The 20,461-nt window shown below is 38.3% G+C and overlaps 1 protein-coding gene across 2 annotated transcripts in view; it reads right to left on the bottom strand.

Moving 5' to 3' along the window:
- The window catches only part of ROCK2 (Rho associated coiled-coil containing protein kinase 2), a 98,121-nt gene that overhangs the window by 42,413 nt on the left and 35,247 nt on the right, over positions 1-20,461 (bottom strand). For both annotated transcript variants that reach the window (XM_068937173.1, XM_068937172.1), the window contains exons 2-3: positions 12,758-12,839; positions 4,911-5,011 (exon numbers count right to left, since the gene is read on the bottom strand). In XM_068937173.1, the coding sequence (XP_068793274.1) occupies positions 4,911-5,011; positions 12,758-12,839 (183 nt within the window). The remainder of the gene's footprint in view (positions 1-4,910; positions 5,012-12,757; positions 12,840-20,461) is intronic.

Below are 20,461 nucleotides of genomic sequence, written 5' to 3'. Positions count from 1 at the left end.
AGTTTATGTTTCCTCAGATCACAGTGTGCTCTTGCCTGGGTGTGGTTGGTATAGCCGACTTCATGGAAGAGAATAATTGTTTCCTGCTACCAGACAAAAAAAGGCATCCAACAGTCAGCACAGCTTGAAACATGGTCCTGTGCAGGAAGAACCAAATAAATAACGGAGGGCAGAAATCACAATCTGAGCACCTGCCTAAGGCCGTGCTGGTAGGTTATTAGTTGGTTAAAGTATTTCTTGAGACTGTTTCAAGACAGATCCTTTCTCTCCACAAAAATCAAAGAGCTGAAGCAGGAACTAGTGAACGGGCACATCCGCTGGCTGGCCGCATCCTGGCATGCCTTGCAGGTGAACAGACTTCGCGACGGCATTACTTCTTATATCACTACCATGGCCCCTCAAGACAGGCTATTTAGATGTTTAGGCCAGTGTGCTCTTTACCCAAAGCTATATTTGCACATATACATATACACTAGCTCATATAGCAAATTATCCTGGTGTTAAACTGTCGTGATATTTCAGTTTCTTCCAGCTGTTTACATGAATGCCACATTTAAACTCCAAGTTCACATTACCAGAGTCACTCCCAAAATAGGTAGGAAAATCCTGTCATGCCATTATTATAGAGTAACATGGCCTGGTTTAATCCATGAAAATGCATGAAGAAAGAATTTCTGTCTAACCTGCCTCTCACCAATGAAAGGTAAAATAACAGCAATGGTAAGACTTTCAAGACACAAGTATGCACGAAATGAATCCATAACTTCTAGAGCATTCATACCAAGAGACGATCTGTAGGTAAAGAAAACCACCAAACTGTTTCAAGTTATCATGATGATTAACTACACAGTATTAAAATCGATACCATTTTAAGAAAGAAAATGAAGATCCTAGACTGAAGTTTTGAAATTAAGCATAAAGCTTTGAAATAATTGTAAATATCCCAAAATACTGAACAGAGCCATAGGAAATCATTACAGAAATGGTATCGCACTTAACGTCCTGGAAAAATTTCCAGCTAATAGACCACTACAGCTTTATACGCACTACTCCTAAAGCGCACATCAGCTGTGGCTGCCAAACTAAACCTGATATACAAAACACTTAATGGCAGAAACTAAACCTGCCTACACACACCATGGTAACCACTGCTTTGCAACACCACGAAATCACACAGCACAGACTGTCACGCAGAACATCCCTCGCCACCCAAACGCAAGGAGAAGAGCTAGCCTTTCTTCAGCGTGCCGCTCGGCAGGCATACAAGCAAATCAGCGCGCAGCGTCGCTGGGCATTTTGTGATTAGACCTGGGAGAAGGAACTGAGGATACGTTTCAGTTTCAAATCAAGAGGCTTTTTCCTTAAGTAAAAGCAAAGACTAATCCAGGGCGTGCTTTCTTAAACCACTGTTTCTGCATAAACCACTAAAGCATTAAGCGCTGTAACTCAATTTTTCTGTCTGCCCTAGACCCCCGTCACTTTTATTCACTCCACTGCATTAGAGAAGAAGTGATCCAGCAGCTGGCGACCTCGTAGCTTTGCCCACCGCTACACATCCAGCAAAGCCGAAGGCCAGATTGCAAGAGCAGAGTTTAATACTTCTGCAGTTACAGAAAACTGTTTTTTTACCAAGTTCGATGCTCAGACCAAAATCATCTGACCTGTCTTTACTGGACAGAATTTGCGGGGGAAAAGAGGCAAGCTTTTTTAAATCTAGCTATAAGACAGAGCAGTGGTGAACGCGTTTTTCGTTCTAGCTACGATCTGGGAAGCTGATCTCTCCACACCACTTCTTTCACAGGAAACTGCCACCTGGGAGCACAGAGTTTGGAATTTTTTTCTTTTCTTGGAAGGAAGGAAGGGACAGGTTGAATATTTTGCACGATATGCTAACACACTCATTTTTTGGCTTATTTTTGCGTAACAGATATTTAACAATGCACAATTGCATGCGCTGAGAAAAGAACGTGCAATTCATGAATTTAGCTCATATATTCAAGCGTATTTCATTTATGGTTCTTTCTGTGTTTAGCCCAAACCGGAGCAAATTTCTATTTTGATCACAGAACATGTTGCAAAATATTTTGATTACTGCAAATCCATCATCTGCAACTGTGGTGGCAACACACTGAATGGCACAGAAATAGATACAGCTTTAGCTCAATAGTTCAAACTTGTATCATACCTTGTGAGGCAAAAAAATCTAGGTATGTATGCCCTCGTCACTAGCTAATATTAGTACAGATCTACAGATGTGTTTATTAACCCATTGCTTTTTAGGAGTAAGAGAATACATTATGGTTTCTACTTGTATTTTTAGATCCCAGAGAAAGAGTGTTCTTTTAAAATGGCACGAAGAGCTCTACGTGAACACACAGAAATTTCCTTCCAGTCCTAGTAATTTGTAATTTTGTTATTTTGGGGCTTCAATGGCTACTTAAAAAAAAAAAAAAAAAAGATATGATCAGATTACTATGAATATTGACATTGCATTATAATAATGGCAAATGACAAGCAAAGTCTGTCTTCGGCCCCCTTGAACTACCTAAATAATTACAGTATGTACCCTGTGAACTATCGTCTCTAATTTAGAACTTTACAAAGATAGGTATGACACAGTGAATTAGGGGAAAAAAGTTTCCATTCTAAGCCAAAACAAATTAAAAACCTGTATTTAAAATTAAATGTAAAAAGCAAAGGCAAAGTAGTTACTTAATTATGTGGAAAAACCCTTAAGCGCTTATAAATGTGCATAAGAAAACAATGTATTCTGATTTCCGAAGCACATTAAAAATACAATGCCCTTGCATGCTTCTAGCAAACATATCAGCGTGACATCTAAAAAGCATACATGGCTTTGGTTACGGAGACTTTCTCTCTTTTGTTTTCCCTTCGTAACAGATGTAAGAGTGACTCTAGTCCTTACAAGCTACCGTAAGTGGAAATATTTAATTAAAAAAAAACAGTATTAGAAGATTTTAAAATAAAACATTCGACACAATTGTCAGTGAAAAGACAGAGACCTAAGAGTACCACACTTTCTTATGCAGCTCGCTGCAGCAGCTCCTTTTCAAATACCTCCAGTTCTGCTGAAGTTTTTTTTTCTTGCCAGCAAGGATATAAAAGCATATTCAATATACACACTAATTCTTTAATGTCTTGACTGGAAATGGGTATTTTTGGAAATTCTACTGTCTATACTTCAAAAATTCTTCCGAATAAAGCAAAGTAGAACAGACCCAGAAAGAAACGGGAGAGAAGGAGCTACATTCTCATATGGCCACACATGGGTGAAATTGCCTTGAAAAACAAAATAAATTAAAAATAACTGATTAAATGTTTTTCACTGTCATATGAATCACATCTGAGATTGAAAATTACAGGAGGTGCAGTTTTGCCCCACTCTATTTTTCATTTGACTTTGAAAGGCATTTTATACAATTTGCCAGGAAGAATATTTAAGCAAAAGCTTCACCTTCTTTACATTGTATTAACTTAAAATGAGGAATTCAGTATTTAACTCATCTACCACAACAAGTGAAGAAACAGTTCTAGTAATTACTTCATCAAAAAATAAATATTGACTTATTGATAAAGAAGGATCAAAATTACATCTGTTTAAGCTAGTGCAACTTAGAACAAACCGCTGCTAAGTAAATGAGCAATAAGAAAAATAAAAGTCTTATAGGCCTGCCTTTTTTGCTTCACTTTTCTATTTTTTATTTTAAGTAATTTTCTTGGCTCCAGTTTTATTATTTTGCCAATATCAATATGAAAAACACAATTCTACAAATACATAATAAAGTAATTGTAATTATACACTGTGCAGCTACTGTAAGCACTTCTGAGTTGTTTTTAAAAGCTTACATATATCTCAACAAAACCTCAGAATATCATCATATCTGTCAAAAATGCTCTACACTACAAAGTTACGTGATTTGTCCCGTATCTTATTGCAAAACTAGCACAGAACAGTGAAATGCCAATTTCATGTCAAAAAACACAGGCAAAAAATTAGCACAAGGTAACAAGCTTCAAATGCTGCAGATTTATTACTCCCCTTTCCATTGACTGACTTCTCATCTGTCTCAAGCTAAAAGTGGTTATACAGACGATGATCGTGGATCAGCTGATACACAGCAGTCTCTTAACTCATGATAACTTGCTCCTGGTGTCTGTACTCTCAGATTCCATGGGGTCCTTATTTCTACACCGTATTTACAGACTGATAGATCAACCTATTTTATCCATATGCTCACAGTTTTGTATTATTTATCACACACAACAACTTGGAAGTCCACAACAAAATCAAAATTAAAGGCAAAGCAGACTCCGCATGATATATCAAATTATCCAGTGAAAACTTTTAAAAATTTTTTAAAGTATAATTTACCTGCAAGATAGATTTAAAGACGTAACGCTACTCCTATATTTGACCTTACATAGGATACCGTGCTGGTGGGGGAGGACTGTTAAGAAAAAAGTCTTAACAAAATATTTACATGACTAATATTAGTTAAATACAATGTAAACATCACAGTCACAAGAACAAAACAAAACTTTTCTGTTGCACTCTCAGCTTGCTCTTAAAAGGGAGAGTTTGAGACATTATTATATGTTGACACTTGTGAGCAAAAAATTAAATTTGCCATGAACTGCCTTTTTCATTTTGATCAAAGTCTGGTAAACCGCTTCTCCATTCCTTCCTTCCCATTCCAATATAAATTTTGAACTTAGATGTGCTATTTATTATGCACAGAAACAACCTGAGGATATAATGAAAATAATATCTGCTTTAATATTTTTTTAATAGGAATACATTTTTAAATGCAAAGCATGTATGATTGGAGGGGGGTGGTTTCTGGCTGGAGCCATAAATCTGTCTGAGCAATAAATCATGACACTCTTACCAGCTGCACTTCTCCAAAAGCGCCTCTTCCAATCACTTTAACAACATCGTAGTCTTCAGCTTTCATTTGTAAAGCTCGGATTTTTTCCACAATTTTCTCATCTAAAACAAATGAAACAAAAAGTATTATAATGCATGCATAACAGAATACAATAATTTTTACTAATATTTGACATTTAGCGTCAAAGCAAGCTATGTGAATCTAACTGTTTGCAGCCTTCTTGGTAACCCTTTAAATATTCAATCTCAATTTTCTGGTATTGTCTGGAAAACAGTAACCACCTCTACCTTTCACCGTAACATTTAAACTTTTGGGGGGATTTAACTGATTCTCATTTCAGACCTTTAATAATCATTTACAAGCTTCCAAGAATACTCCGGTAACCAAAAGAACCAGCCATGCCTATCTTGAATCTTTCCTATATTTACTCCTTGCCATCTGCTGTGCTGCCACCAGTCACTGACTGCCACGGATAACACAGGAGCGTGAAGTACCTGGTACGCACAAAAGCACAGCAGGTGCAATCTGCTGCTACACACCTGCAGGATTCAACAGCAGTCGGACAGTGAGAAATATAACTCAATAACCTTCCTGTACAACTTCAGGCTAGCTTATACAACGATATGATTTTGAATCCATTTATTCATTCCATACGACATTTTAATTCAACTAAAGTATGCTTGTATCACTGCTGGCCATCTCAAAGTGCTTTCCTTAATGATCATTGCATGCCTCGTTCTACACTTTTTAATTCACAACATTCTGTTCAAGTATATTTTGGTGTAATAGTCTGCAGATAAGCTTTACCATTCAATTTTTTTTCCTTTGCCACTGTGGGAATGTATGAGGAAATGCAATGAAATTCTGACCTCTAGTTCTAAAAAGCAAAAAGGGAGATCCAAGGCTCTTAATTTTGTAAATATAGCATCCTAGTGAATGCATTCCTGGCTAAATGCATTGTAAAATCTTTTTTTTTTTTTTTTAAACAAGAACAAAAGATAATGGAAGCCGTGATACTGGAGGTAATCATTCTTCAGCGTGACAAGCTTTTGACGCTCCCCCCCCCCCACATACTTAGATGAAGAAAAAACTAAACAAAAGGTTGGCTTGAGCAAGGACTTTTCCAGGAAAGAACATGAAACTGTCTGAAGAGCTGTAGATGCTTTACATCTGCGGAGAGGTGTAGAGGTGCATACTGTGAGACCCCTGTTTAGAGTCAAAGACTGTGGGATTTGTTCCCAAGAAAGGAATTAAAAGAGATAAAGAGATCTGAGACTTGGATGGTGAAAAAAGGATGAGAGGTACAGTTAATTCAGTATGACATTACACATGACAGTGTCAATAGGGAGTTAATGATAATGAGTATCTAGTAAATAGTTCAACCACTCCTACATCCTCATGAAGGGCAAACTGGCTGGGTGCAAGCAATCCAGGAAAATCCTCGATTCCATCAAATATATTTTTTTCATCTAAGTGAGCAAAAAGCCAACATAGCGAGGCACTCTGCTAGATGTGGAAGAACTGATGATGAAGGGAATGTGAAGTCAATGGCAGCCTTCACTGAAGCAACCACGAGATGGTAGAATTTAAGATCCTGAGAGAACCAGGGAATGCAAGCAGCAGAGCATGGACTTCAGGAGAATGGATTTGGGCTTGTTCAGGGAAACACATAGGCAAGATCCCACGAGAAGCTGCTGTGGCGGGTAAAGGAGCTCGGAAGAATGGGTTGATCTTCGGAGAAGATATGCTTGCAGCACAAGAAAGTCCGTTCTGGTGAGCTGGAAATCGAGCAGGCATGGCAGGGGGTCAGCTTGGCTGAATGGGGAACTCCTTTGCAGACTCAAACATGAAAAATGAGGATTTGGAAGGTGGAAGCAGGGAGGAGCTACCCAGGAGAATACACCAGGCAGGCAGGGAAAGCCAGAGCTCAGCTGGAGTTGAAACTAGCCAGGGTTATAGAAGGAACATGCATAGAACCGTATAGAAGGAACAACAAATTTCAAGTCAGAGAGAACACGCCACTACACCTTTGTGCATAAAATGTCACATTTTGTTAGGGAGGGGAAATCACATGAATTTATTTTCAAATGTTTCCGAGATGTGCTGCAATTGAAACACATTGAAAGAGAATGGGATAGTCCTACATTATCTCAATTATTGGTTGGAAACTCACAGAAATATGTTTGTTCTATGTTTAAAAAAACACAGAAATTATAAACAATTTTAATATGCTCTAATGAAAATGTTTAAACATTAAACACTGCAATTAAGCAATAAAAATATACAAAGTAAGCAAATGAGGTAATAATTGAGTTGCTGGTTTTATCATCCTTATGAAATGATGAGAATGGAGCAATCCTACTTGCTCTACTGAAAGATTTAATAAACTTAGTTAAAAAGAAACCTAGACATTCAGATGTTGTGGAGTTATATAGATGGACCATCTGTTTTTTTCATAAAGTTTAGCAGATGTGGAACACATAATCAAAGCAAGGAACTAACCTGAAAGATAAAAAAACAGACTACAAAGCAAGCTCAGAGAAACCCTGAAACAATATGAAATTTGCAACAAGTTAGATCACATGATTCAGTTCATGTATCATATAACATGTTCAGATTCAAGGTGCAGGAAGCCTTAACAATACTCTCCTAAGAAAAATTTTACGATAGGACTGAATTTTCAAAAGGTATTGCACAGTTTTCATGCAGACGAGTCTGTATGCACAAACCAGAGATAATATCTTCATAAAATCGCAACAGCATGAAGCTCAGTAGAAGAAAAATGTCAAGTGAAAAGGAAGATATTAGATGGACTGCGCAATCCTAGATTATAATGGAATCATATAAAAAATGATTTGGGTATTGTGCATTTGGGTAGAAGTCCTAAAATGTGAAAATTTCATCATCTATGACTCAGGTTTCTTCTTTAACATAGCAAGGACCAGGAATACTAGATAATAAGAGCATTTTAAGTCAGCTTTTGATTTATTGCTCAAAAATGACACTGTAACCTTGAAACAAATGGAGCTTCATTTTCTGAAAGAGGTAGAGGTTTTGGATCAGGCACTGACAGCAGGAAACAAGAATGTGTCTGAAGCTTACAAGTGCTTGTGCAAATCAAATAAATACCTGACTCAAACAATAGAGATGGGGGAAGAAAACCAGGCTTTCCTTGCCCTTGAAAAGAAAAAGGTTATACCCAGGTTATTTTCTCAGAAGTTAAAAAGAAAACTTATCAGGTAGTTATGGGTGTGTATATATGGGAAAAAAAAGAATATAAGGGAGTGAAATTTTATCCTTACAGACCAAAAACACTCAATCAATGAGTGATGCTGTGGAGCATATTAAGCTGAAAGTTGCTACTCTGGGCAAAAGTCTAGCCAGAAATTAAACTGAAGTACAGCAGAAAGTATTGCAATATCACGCCCTCCCTCAAACAAATAAAACAAAGAGCAAATATGAAGTAAAAAGGGATGCAGACATAATACCTAGTCAAAGGGGTATGGGGAACAAGAAGGTGCTGGAAACCTTGCAGAATTACCCGTAACCAGCAGGCACAGCTTCAGACAGGCTAGCATTTCCCCTTCTAGAGAAAAGACAAGGGTACACAAAAAAGATTTGGTCCTCTGTAGATCAACACAAACACAAGACATGAAGGCATACAAAGCAGAAGTCCTCTGACTTGCAGAGGAGCCATCCCTGATTGTGTGAGGGATCAGGTCCTGGAGATCAGGAGAGGTGCCTGAGGACTGGAAGAAAGCCAATGTCACCCCAGTCTTCCAAAAGGGCAAGGAGGAGGAGCCAGGAAACTCCAGGCCTGTCAGCCTCACCTCCAGCCCTGGAAAGCTGATAGAACAGCTCCTCCTGGAGGTCCTCACTAAGCATCTGGAGGACAAGAAGGTGATCAGGAGTAGTCAGCATGGATTCACCAAAGGGAAATCATGGTTGACCAATCTGATAGCCTTCTCTGATGGGATGACTGGCTGGGTAGATGAGGGCAGAGCAGTGGATGTTGTCTCCCTGGACTTCAGCCAGGCTTTGGACACTGTCTCCCATCACATCCTCCTAGGCAAGCTCAGGAAGTGTGGGTTGGATGAGTGGAGAGTGAGGTGGAGTGAGAACTGGCTGGATGGCCGAGCTCCGAGGGTTGTGGTCAGTGGTGCAGAGTCAAGTTGGAGGCCTGTAGCTAGCGGTGTCCCCCAGGGGTCAGTCCTGGGTCCAGTCTTGTTCAACGTATTCATCCATGACCTGGAGGAAGGGACAGAGTGCCCCCTCAGCAAGTTTGCTGATGAGACTAAACTGGGGGGAGTGGCTGACACACCAGAAGGCTGTGCTGCCATTCAGAAAGCCCTGGACAGGCTGGAGAGCTGGACGGAGAGGAACCTCCTGAAGTTCAACAAAGGCAAGTGCAGAGTCGTGCACCCTGGGAGGAATAACCCCAGGCACCAGTACAGGCTGGGGGTTGACCTGCTGGAAAGCAGCTCTGCAGAGAAGGACCTGGGAGTGCTGGTGGACAACAAGTTAAGCATGAGAAAGCCATGTGCCCTTGTGGCAACAAGGCCAATGGTCTCCTGGGGTGCATTAGGCAGAGTGTTGCCAGCAGGTCGAGGGAGGTCATCCTCTCTGTCTACTACTGGAGAGAGTCCAGCGGAGGGCTCCTAAGATGATGAGGGCACTGGAGCCTCTCTCCTCTGAAGAAAGGCTGCAAGAGCTGGGCCTGTTCAGTCTGGAGAAGAGAGGACTGAGAGGCGATCTCATCAATGAGTATCTGAAGGGAGGGTGTCGAGAGGATGGGGCCAGACTCTTCTCCGTGGTGCCCAGCAATGGGACAAGAGGCAATGGGCACAAGCTGAAACACAGGAAGTTCCATCTGAATCTGAGAAAAAATTTCTTTCCTGGGGGGTGACAGAGCACTGGCACAGGTTGCCCAGAGAGGTAGTGGAGTCTCCTTCGCTGGAGATATTCAAAACCCGTCTGGATGTGATCCTGGGCAACATGCTCTAGAGGATGCTGCTTGAGCAGGGAGGTTGGACTAGATGATCTCCGGAGGTCCCTTCCAACCTCAATCATTCTGTAATTCTGTGATTCTGTGAAAATGAGTCTAATGGAAGAAATGAACTGCTTTAGATCTGTCCAGTGACCAAATGGAAAAGTGGGCTAACACCACTGATGTACAACTTGCTTATGCTTTTAAGACATTCTTAAAAATTTTGACTCCAATTGATGCTTTCCTTCAGAAAAGTTGATTATTTGATACCTCCACCATCACGACTCTTAACAGAATATTGTTTAAAATGGAATTGAAGCTAAACCTGCTGAAGTGACTACAATGACCTGTGAAGGAGTGGCCTTAAAGAAGTCAAGACAAAAAACAGAGGGGCAATTAGCTCATTAACTCAACATGAGATCTACACTACACTTTTTCTCAGACTTCTCTTGGCATCCAACATTTCATCTGTTTCACTGATAGGACTTATGGAATACAAAGAATTACAATCACGACAGGCATTAATACCACGTTAGATAATGCATTTATGTCAGTAACGGCAGAGCTGGCATATGAGTCAGAACCTTCAAGCACCATAACAAAGCAGAAGAGAAGGAACCAAAATTGTTATTTTTGCAAGAAGTTCCTCTGGATTAACTTTGCTTAATGGGTACAGCTTCTAAGCAGCATCTGCTTGGAGAAGAAAATGGTAAAGACAACTTTCCAGGAAGCCTCTGCAGAGCTTCTGCACGGTTGCTGCACAAGTGACATACCTGCATTAAAGGCTCCTTTTATAGTGTAAAGATGTATGTTGCCATTACAGTCTGAAGTCCGCTATCCTCCAAAACATCAGAAAAATACTCTAGCAATGGAGGTTTCCAGTTTTTGAGTGATGCTGGTTAATGCATATGAAGTCACTGGTAAGTTTATCGAGTCAGAGTTTCTGAACTGTTAGTGGGCCTGCGGATGGAACCACTCCCTGTGTTGTTCGGATTTCTCCCAAATCCATTCTTCGTTCCCTTCTATACCTAGCTAGCTTTAATAAAAATAAACCAACGAACCAACCAGACCAACCTTTGTGTTAGTTCTGATCCGTTCCCCAACCTGGTTCACAACAAACCACACAGATATCTTCATCGGAAAGGAATTTGAAACAAAATGCTGAGCCAGGACGGCTTCTTTCAGTTTCAATACCAACATATTACCAGCATCAAATGTCTACAAAAGTCTCGCTTCAGATAGACTTTTTTCAGAAAGTAAATCACAGAAGATACGCAGCGCTATTTTCCATTCTCTCTCAGGCAATGCTATAACAGCACAGAAGTTATATGACTAATACTTAAAAGAGATGCACTGCTCCACAATGTGTGAACCAAAGTAACTTCTTTAAACGCTTTTTTAAGGCAGTTCAGATAAGTGTGAAGTACACTGCTGAAAACATTTATTAACTACTGCAAATTTAAAGCATTCACATACCACCCATAAATGTCAGATTTTTTTTAAACATTACAGAATCCTCTTTAGCTGATCTATGGCTACCTCATCTGTAAACTGTCAGATGATTTAAAGATAAGGCAGACATAAAACTGTGAACCAAAGTATATTTCCAGGTTTCTCCCATTGCTGGTAGCTGGCCTCCCATATAGGATGCTTAATCATTTTTAAGACGTTTGCACAACTATTGTTAAAATAGAGAACAACAGGAGAGAAGCTAGAGCAGAAGAGGGAGCAGCAGTACTCAGAAAAGGGAAGACAGCCAGCAAGAAAGTTCAGGGGCCACAGAAGAAAATACTATTTCCTTACAAGTGAAAAAGGCATCTGGCTTTGTCACACTGCAAAAATTGTATTGTAATACATAGGCGGATTTAAACAGTTCATAACAGGTAATGATATCATCATTTGCATCATTTTCACATTTGCTGCAGACAGGGTTTTTCCCTCACAGCAATTTGAATATAGATGCTTACACAGGATTCTTATAGTGTATCGGTTTGGATACATCACTAAAATACTCATTGCTGAGAAAATTCTCTTTCTGGTTGTTCCCCAGCCATATGGCATCTTGGAGGCCTTCCGTGTGGTCTTAATCCCGCCATGTTGTCTTGGGTGCCTCATGCAAAACTACCAAACAAGAACGACTCTTGGGTGCTTAGTTTACTTCAACAGAGCATGTTTCATTTGCTTCTATATGCTGATGTATCCTGTCCTTTCCAGTGGTGTTCTGTGTGTATGGGCGGCAAAGAAAAGCCTGTGATTTGCTTCTCCCTGCCTGCTGCACATAGGGTCACAGAGAGCTATCTGGACAGCAACAGAGCCACCTTTTTTGAGCTAGAAAAATGGCACAGAAATATGCCACTGAGTTTGGAAAAGAGCTGCAGATATCACATAAAAAGCTGATGGCTGCTTGTAAGAGAACAAACACAACATAAATGGTGCAGCAGACTTTAAGATGTAATAATTCAGTTTCAAAGTCAACAGAAGACTTCTCTCTTAGATTAGATAAGAGTTTATATGCCGTGTTTACATTTTGAGTAATTAATTACTACAAAGTGATAACTATGATATGCTTTGCGAATTACTTCACAGTAGATACTTAAGGGAAAAGATAACATAAAAACAATTTTGATAACTGTAGTTGTAAAAATTACATTCTACAGCCAGTATTTTCCAACATATTTTTATCAATATAACAACTCCCAAAAATAAAACGTCACTGTAATAACTGATACTTCAAAATACAAGCTTTATAACAAGAGTTTTAACCATTAGTAAAATGAAAATGAGTAATGCATTTCTGATCACTCAACTTCTAAGACATTAATCACAACCGTGCCATTGTTTAAGGTCCGTTGCAACTTACATCTATTTAAGAAATTATCTATGTTCTTGTTTTTCCTCAGCGCTGGATAATCCAGATCAAGGACCAAGGAATTCAAGCCGTCCTGGAAAGAAATAAGTAGTAGTTAATTGAGTTCTAAAATAGAAATTAGCAACTTGTTAAAAACTACTATGCTGAGAATGGTTATATATTCTTCAAGCATACATTATATTCCTAGCAGGCAAATAAAACTCTCTCTGAAGTATGTGTCATGGTAAAGGAGCTAAAACACATTGACTGACTCCAGGTCAGTCCAGAAAGAGTATAGATATATTACTACAGATTAGTGGCACTAGGGCTTAAACTAGAGTAGTAGTCTTACTGGTAAACATCAGTTTAAGATACTTGGTCCAGTCAATTTCTTTTTTTTCCCATTCCACTTCTACTGCATATTCCAAAACCTTACATTCGTATTATCCATTTGTTTGAGCTTTGCTTAGGCTCTTTCTCCCCTCTTACTCTGGATTTTCAAAAGCTGACTGCATATTTATCTTCTTGTAAGCAAGACGTGACCTAAGTGTAAAAAGAGAATGCACTACATAATTCAAGCTCAGAGAACTAGATTACTTTTTCTGAGCAACTCAACACAAGACAAGCCAGAACTCTATGTGTCATTCTGCTACCAGTTCTCAATGCCTCCATATAAAACAACTGTCCTGGCACCGTTAAGAATGACGAGGAAGGAGATCACCGAAACCTAGACTGAAAATAGTATTTTAAACACCTGCTACATAATTTCATCTTCCTTAGCTTAAAAAAGATTACTCGAAAGTACAGAGACCTTTCTAGTTATACACGAACAAAGAAAAGTAAACAGAAACTTCAGATACTAAGAAGAGCCAGAACCCTTCCCGTGCAGCATCTCCAGGGCTCTGCCTGGACCGAGAGTTTTATTCTTTGCTCTAAAAACAAAATCCTGAGATTGTTTCTTAAGGTTCTTTAAACCTCAACAGGGCAACACAGAGATTTGAGTCAGAGATTTAAATCGGAGACAATATTATATTTATTAATAAGCAACCAATGTAACTATACAGTCTTTCATTCTTCTTTATATCTGACAGACATAAATGACGCTATAGTTAACCACCTGTTGATTTTTTAAAATGTACCTGGGAAAGGATCATTTCTATTACAAATCTTACTAAAATTATTATACTCATTCTAATAATACAACTACCTGGACAGCGTTAAGGGTAGGGCCCAAGACTATCAAACACATTCTGAATGCTAGACTGTGCTAAATATACATGCACATGAATAAGACAAGCGACATCTCCACAGATGAGGTATTTAGTTTCACCACAAAAGCCATTAGTGATTAAGTGCACTTCCAAAATTAAGAGATTCAATTGCAAAAAGGTTTTTTCCCCCCCTCCTATGTAATGAAAATGTCTTGGGAAATATCAGTAACAGTCACCAGACCATATATGAAAAACAGGACTTGCTCAAGAAATTACAGGACAGACATGTTTGTGTGATTTCACGGTCTATTTCCTTCTGATAAAGGTTACAGAATATAAGCTTGCCTTACTAGTAATTTGTTTGAAATCGGTACAGAAATATCACTAGCATCTCACTAGGTTCATCTGTGAGGCTCCTGAGAGGATTACATTTATTACTTTGACATTATTATTATAAAATATCAGAGCCTCACAGACGCATTGAAACATCTTATAAAGCAAAAATTCTTAAAGAACACCCTCCCTCCCCAAAAAAACCTCAAAAGATGCCACACCTACGATACTGCGGTTTCAGCACAGAAAAAACGTGGAATTTTACTGTTGAATCTATGTAACAAGAACTGTGATCTGAAGATCTTGCACATCATTAAAATCTGTTTTAGAACTCCCTTATTAAAAGCAACATAAAATAGTGTTTAAAAAGCAAAAAGAGGAAGACATTGAAGAATATACGGCATCAAGCTTTAGACACTAAAAATAATACTTATAGCCATTAGCTGAGCCTTGACCGTAACTGTTCCTGCCAGACCCATTAAGGGGTTACCAGATTTCTCATTTCTTGTCAGCGTTTTCTACACGATGCATGAGGACATCTTGTTCATCTTTCAAAGCAACAGAAGACTAAACGCATTCTTAGATCTGATGAAATTTTTACTAAAGAAATAACGAAACTAAAAAGGTTGTTAAATACTTATGGCTTAGGCATTCCAACAATTACATCAACCCACATACCCAACTGAAATCAGTGTAGGTGACTTCCTACAAAACAACATAATAGAATCTGTAATTCACAGCTATTTAGCAAATACTAGCTTTCAAAAATAGATATCCTGCTCTGCAGCACAGTGTATCTCCAGAAATATGCATCTTTACCTGCCACACCAAGAAAAGGACCATACTGCGTGATCTGATGGAGTACGAACGGGCCGGTCCTTCTTTTATGATTTTATAATAGCTAGCACAAGGAAGTCCCAATTCCAGTTAGCTGGCAGTCTATACACAATACGTAACTCCAATATCAAATAGGACTTTAAGCTACACTTTCACTAATATATTTGCAATATAACTGCATTAATATATGACTGCTGTTTACAGGGCCAATTTACTGTGCTGAAGTAAAAGCCTTCGCTACTCTCTAGAATCCTTTAACCCAATTAGGGTTTCACAATTCTTCCTGTGCATATTTTGCTGATGAATCACAGTTCTCATTTTTACGGACTTAAAAATAAAAGCCAATTCTCTCAAGCTCTGAGCATATTCTTATTCTATTCCTCTCTTCGCAGACTAATATCTATTCAACTGTTTTCCAGTCTCCTTTCATTGCTACCAAAACAATATTTTACTGATCACTAAACAACTGTGTAGACATTTAAGGGGAAAGAAATAAAAGCACTCTGTCTTAATACAAATAAAATAGGTATATCTTCTTTCCATTTTTTTGGACAAGAGAAGGAAGTTCAAGTGTTATTTCAATGGTTCTCATGCAAAGGTATTTTAGAGGATGACCAAGTAAAAACGTTGTTAGTGTGCCCTATTTAAATCTTATTCACAAATTCAAAAGAAAAAAATAAAGTTATCAATTCCAACAGATATTTTAGTGAAGATGCATTAAAGGATCGAAAAGAACCATACCTTCTAATTTAAAATGAGCTGTTTATTATCATTTTAGATGTCATTGTGTCCTCCCTCTGTCATTCCAAATCCAAAGCTTTTCTGTAGGCTGTAAAAACTGGGTACCATATTTGCAGCAAATTTGTTGATTAGCTCTTTCATCCTCCTTTTCCTAGGCTTCTGACAGCAGTTTTCACAAGCGGCTATTAATGAACGGAAATTTGAGAGCAAAGGAACTGCCCATTCTTAACTATTTGGGAGCACCCTAACTTTTGAGGACAGCCGGTGACCGTAGGCACTAGCAAAGAGAGGTGATCAATGTCAGCATCATGAGGAGCTCAAAAGAGCATCAGCTTACTTTTATCCCCGTGAACTTTATCTATGCTCTTTCAAAGGCAGAATTCTACATCCTTAAAATAAATTTTAAGATAAGGGATTTTCAATACACGTCAACATGTACTTCATGAAAGACGCCTGTGTTTTACACGCTAACGTTCTGACACAGGTGTTTCCTTAAAGCTTTATGTTTTTGTTAAAACACTTCACTGAACGCTGAAATTGCACTAGTTAAGAAGAAGCTGGGTCAAAGCATTACACAGTAAAACAGACCTCCAAACTGAAGATAAGTAATGCAGGAAATGACATACTCCCTGTCTAGGCCTCACAGATAAGTCACTTCAACTAGGAAATATGTTATTAAAGCGATTTCACTGTTCACTTCCTCTTTCTGTTACGACAAAAGGTTCAAAAGCTAAAGGGCTAAAAATAGCAGCTCCCGAACGCACACATTGCTGGCAAAGACAGCTCTGCCCGCAGCGGGCCGTCACAAGCCCCTGGCAGACAAGTTTCTACGTCCTCCAGAGCTCGTTTTCCAAGAGAAAGGTTCAAAGTAGGCATTTTTGCAACCCCCGCCTGCAACAGAGGGAAAGAGCCTCAGGCCACTTTGGCTCCGGAAATCCACTCTGGGAACGACATGGAGTTGGCTTTTCTTAGCAAGCAACTTGCACTGGCACAGGCCTCAACGAACTTGAGCAAATCTGGGCAAGAAAACTTCTGGATATATTAAAAACTAAATGTTTATGTATTTCTCTCTGACAAAAGGGGCAGGAACAAGGAAAAACAACAGCAGCTTCTAAATAACTAAGCTCAATGTTAATTCTGGGTAAACCCACTTGAAGCCCTCACAGAATTGAACCATACTGTGTTGATGGTAATTTCTAAAATTCAGGTGGCGATTTGAACCTGTCCAAAGTTGATATATACATGGAAATTGCATCGCCCTCATGATGAGAAAAAAAATATAGCACCTCAGCACCAAAAAGTAAGAAGATAAAAGAGGTATCAGTTGCTTCCCCGGTATCCCGAGGAAACAATTCATAGTCCTGGGGAATTCATAACTGGGGAAGTTACATTAAACCATTACATCTTAAAAAACAAAACAAAACAAAACCTTGCTATTTCTGTCCCCGATAGCCGTCCCTCAAATCCTCAAATAAAAAGTTATATTAATAAACTATGCCGCAGGGCTAACTAAGGTTTGAACTTTAAAAATCATATAGGTCAAGTTAGAAAAGTGCAATAGCAAATTGCCAGACATCCTAAATGTGCACATACTTGAACTGACCATCTAGTGACTCTTCATCTGGATTAAAACCCCCCACTACACTCCTCCATATGCCAAATGGACCCCTAAATAATTTTCATCTTTCCCAAGTAACTCTTTCTTTCTTTCCGTATCACGGAAGCTACCATCGGAAATAAGACCGACACCTTCATAATAACATATAGCAGGAAAAACAGCTGACGTACGAGGCAAAAATACGGTTTCACCAAATTTAGTTCCTACTTTACTGATCATTAGTATACCTTTTAAATCATTTGTTCCCTTACTAAAGCATAAGCAGTGTGTAGAAGTCTTAAATTTAACAGTTGTATGTTAATTATGGATTTAAGTTTTAGCAGTGTTGAGTACACACAGTTTAGACGCACAGCTGGTAAAGTGTTTTAAAGTATTCCTAAAAGCAGCTGTTGCCCACACATAGGTATGTAAACGCTTAAGAGCAGGTTTTACTTGTTATTTGATTTCTACACAATATGGAAATAAATAAACATTGAAATGGTTTAAATATGCTTTATTACTGATTAAATACAGATTTTTCTTCATTATAGAAAACATTGTACGCAGTATTTCTCAGGGACTGTCACCTCCTGTGCTGGATCCTGCACACACATTTTAATGGCTTTATGCTGTTTGCCTTGCTATTTGAGAGGCACCGCGCCAAACCATTCCATTGTAAAGACAGGATGATAACGGACTAAAAATGGCTTCACCCTTAAAGACTAGCAAAAGAATCATCACAAAGCAATTGCTCAAGATGCCACAACATGAACTTTAAAGAGCACAAGAATACATAAACAAAGATCAGAAAGGCAAAGCAAAAATGAGCTATAGTTTACAAGAGATGTGAGGCAGCAAGAGAGCATTCTTCAATAAATAAGAACAATTAAAACAAAAGTCCATTAAGAGTTAAGAAAGGCAAACAACACACAGAAGGTTTAAGTTTTCTATGCTTTCTTTAATCTTTTTTTCATTAATGTTACGTATCTGGATGTATTTACATGGGATAAGAACAACAACAACAAAGTTATACACCACACATGAGAAAAAGTACTGAAGGCAGCAAGATCAACTGAAATTCACTCTAAAATATTTAAGACGACTATCTTAGCCATCAATTTTCGGAGAACAGGAGAGGTCCACAGGACTGAAAAAGGCCAACCAAAGGATTATCTTTAAAAAAGGAAGGACTTTCTGAATTATAGATTAGAATACTTAGAGACAGAGCTAGACCGAAGTGTTAATCAACTGGTAAACATCTAAAAGATTAACATAAAAGACACATAACTTATAAAATGAATTTTCTCAAAAATAAAATGAGGTAATATAATTGATTTCTGACAGCATATGGGATGTAGTAGATAAAGAAAAGCATCCTAACGTAGAAATAAAACAGAAGACTCACCATTCTCCTTAACAAAGTAAAGAGCTATACTGTGTACGAGATCACGGAGAAAACATGCAAAGCGTAATTATCGGGAGTCTGGTGTAAGGCTTGGAAAAGTCTGTCAAAAAGAAATGAATCTCTGTTTGTCCTGTTCAAATTCTACTGAATATTTTCATTACTAGTGATCTCTAAGGTCCCTTCCAAGTCTACCTGGATATTCTTCATAAATTAGTTTAAGAAGAAACACACAAAAAGGCAGACACTTAAGCAAAAGAGAGAGGACTTAGAGGAATAAACCAGCAGCTTTGCATATATTTACAGTGATTTAATCTTTAGAATATTATTTATTTTAGTAAAAGAAGGTATTTACACTTAACTATTACATAAAATACTTTCTCCCCAGATACATTTGTTAAATTTATCACTTGTTTCCCCTCCAGGCCAGTTGTCGCCATTTTCCCCTTAAACCCTAGTAACATAAAATAGATCTTGCATGTGTTGCTGGTAAGCAGGGTAGCCATGGAAAACTCACTAGTTTAGAATAATCTGCTTTTATCTGAAGTCATTAAACACGTCCAGATCCTTTAGTTAATTTTGATTTTACAGTTCACTTTACTCTCAAAAAACTAATATGCACTGAAGCCCCGAACTATAAACCTGCTGAAATAAAATTAGAGATAATTTCCTATTAATTTGAATGCTCCAAGGCCCTTAATAGCAATTTTACCTTCTTAACAAGCGAACAAAGAGCTGTATGGTAATTGTGACTGTAACTCTCCCACAGCAACCCAGTTATGCATCAGTTTAGATGAAGATTTCCCAAGCAATCATCAGAACTCGTACTAATAGAACTGCAAATAGATGATTTACAAATACATAGAAAACAAATACATGCCTGTAACCGTCTTTCTGATAGCCTGAAAAAGTGGAATTACCTCTGCTGTTTTCATAAAAATCCAAATGGAAAACACAGCATCTATTCATTTCTCTTTTCCTACTCAGGACTTTGAAAGGCTACGGCTGCAGAAATCAGCGATAATACCACGAAAACAAATAAAAGGTCAGGGAGCTCATCTGTGGTTGAGGTGAGAGACAGATGCACAGTCTATTCTTAAAATCACATTTTGACTGCCAGACTTGTTTCATAATAAAGTTCTGCTTCTCTACCATGGAAATGTTGCTGTTTATTGTTTCTTGAGCTCAGACGGTTCGGGCTGTGAAGTTGGCTTCAGCAACCAGCCACTGCATGTGCTGGAACACCAGTCACGTACCCCTTGGGTCCATTGTGAACCTGTTTTTAGATAAATGTATTTCATATATATTTTTTCATAAAATGCAAGTAGCTATGTTTTATTATATAATTTTACTAGTCTATTTAGCAGTCTTAGATAAACAATATGTAAAAATTCAATGTGGCAACTGAAAAAAAAGATGCTAACTAGAGTAAATAATGAAAATTTTAACTATCTGTTTTATTGTAACTGGAATTGCAGAAAATAAGGCTGAAAGGAAGGTCAAGATATCATCCAGCACTCTCCTCCCCTAAAAACAGAATTCACTCCAAGTAATAAAATGACTTGTTTTATTACAACCACTGATTCAAAACAAAC

Source organism: Struthio camelus, chromosome 3 (assembly GCF_040807025.1).
Source record: "Struthio camelus isolate bStrCam1 chromosome 3, bStrCam1.hap1, whole genome shotgun sequence".
NCBI classification, from domain to species: Eukaryota; Metazoa; Chordata; class Aves; order Struthioniformes; family Struthionidae; genus Struthio; species Struthio camelus.
Note: the sequence above shows the minus strand (reverse complement) of the source record. Positions and strands in the feature narration are given on the sequence as shown.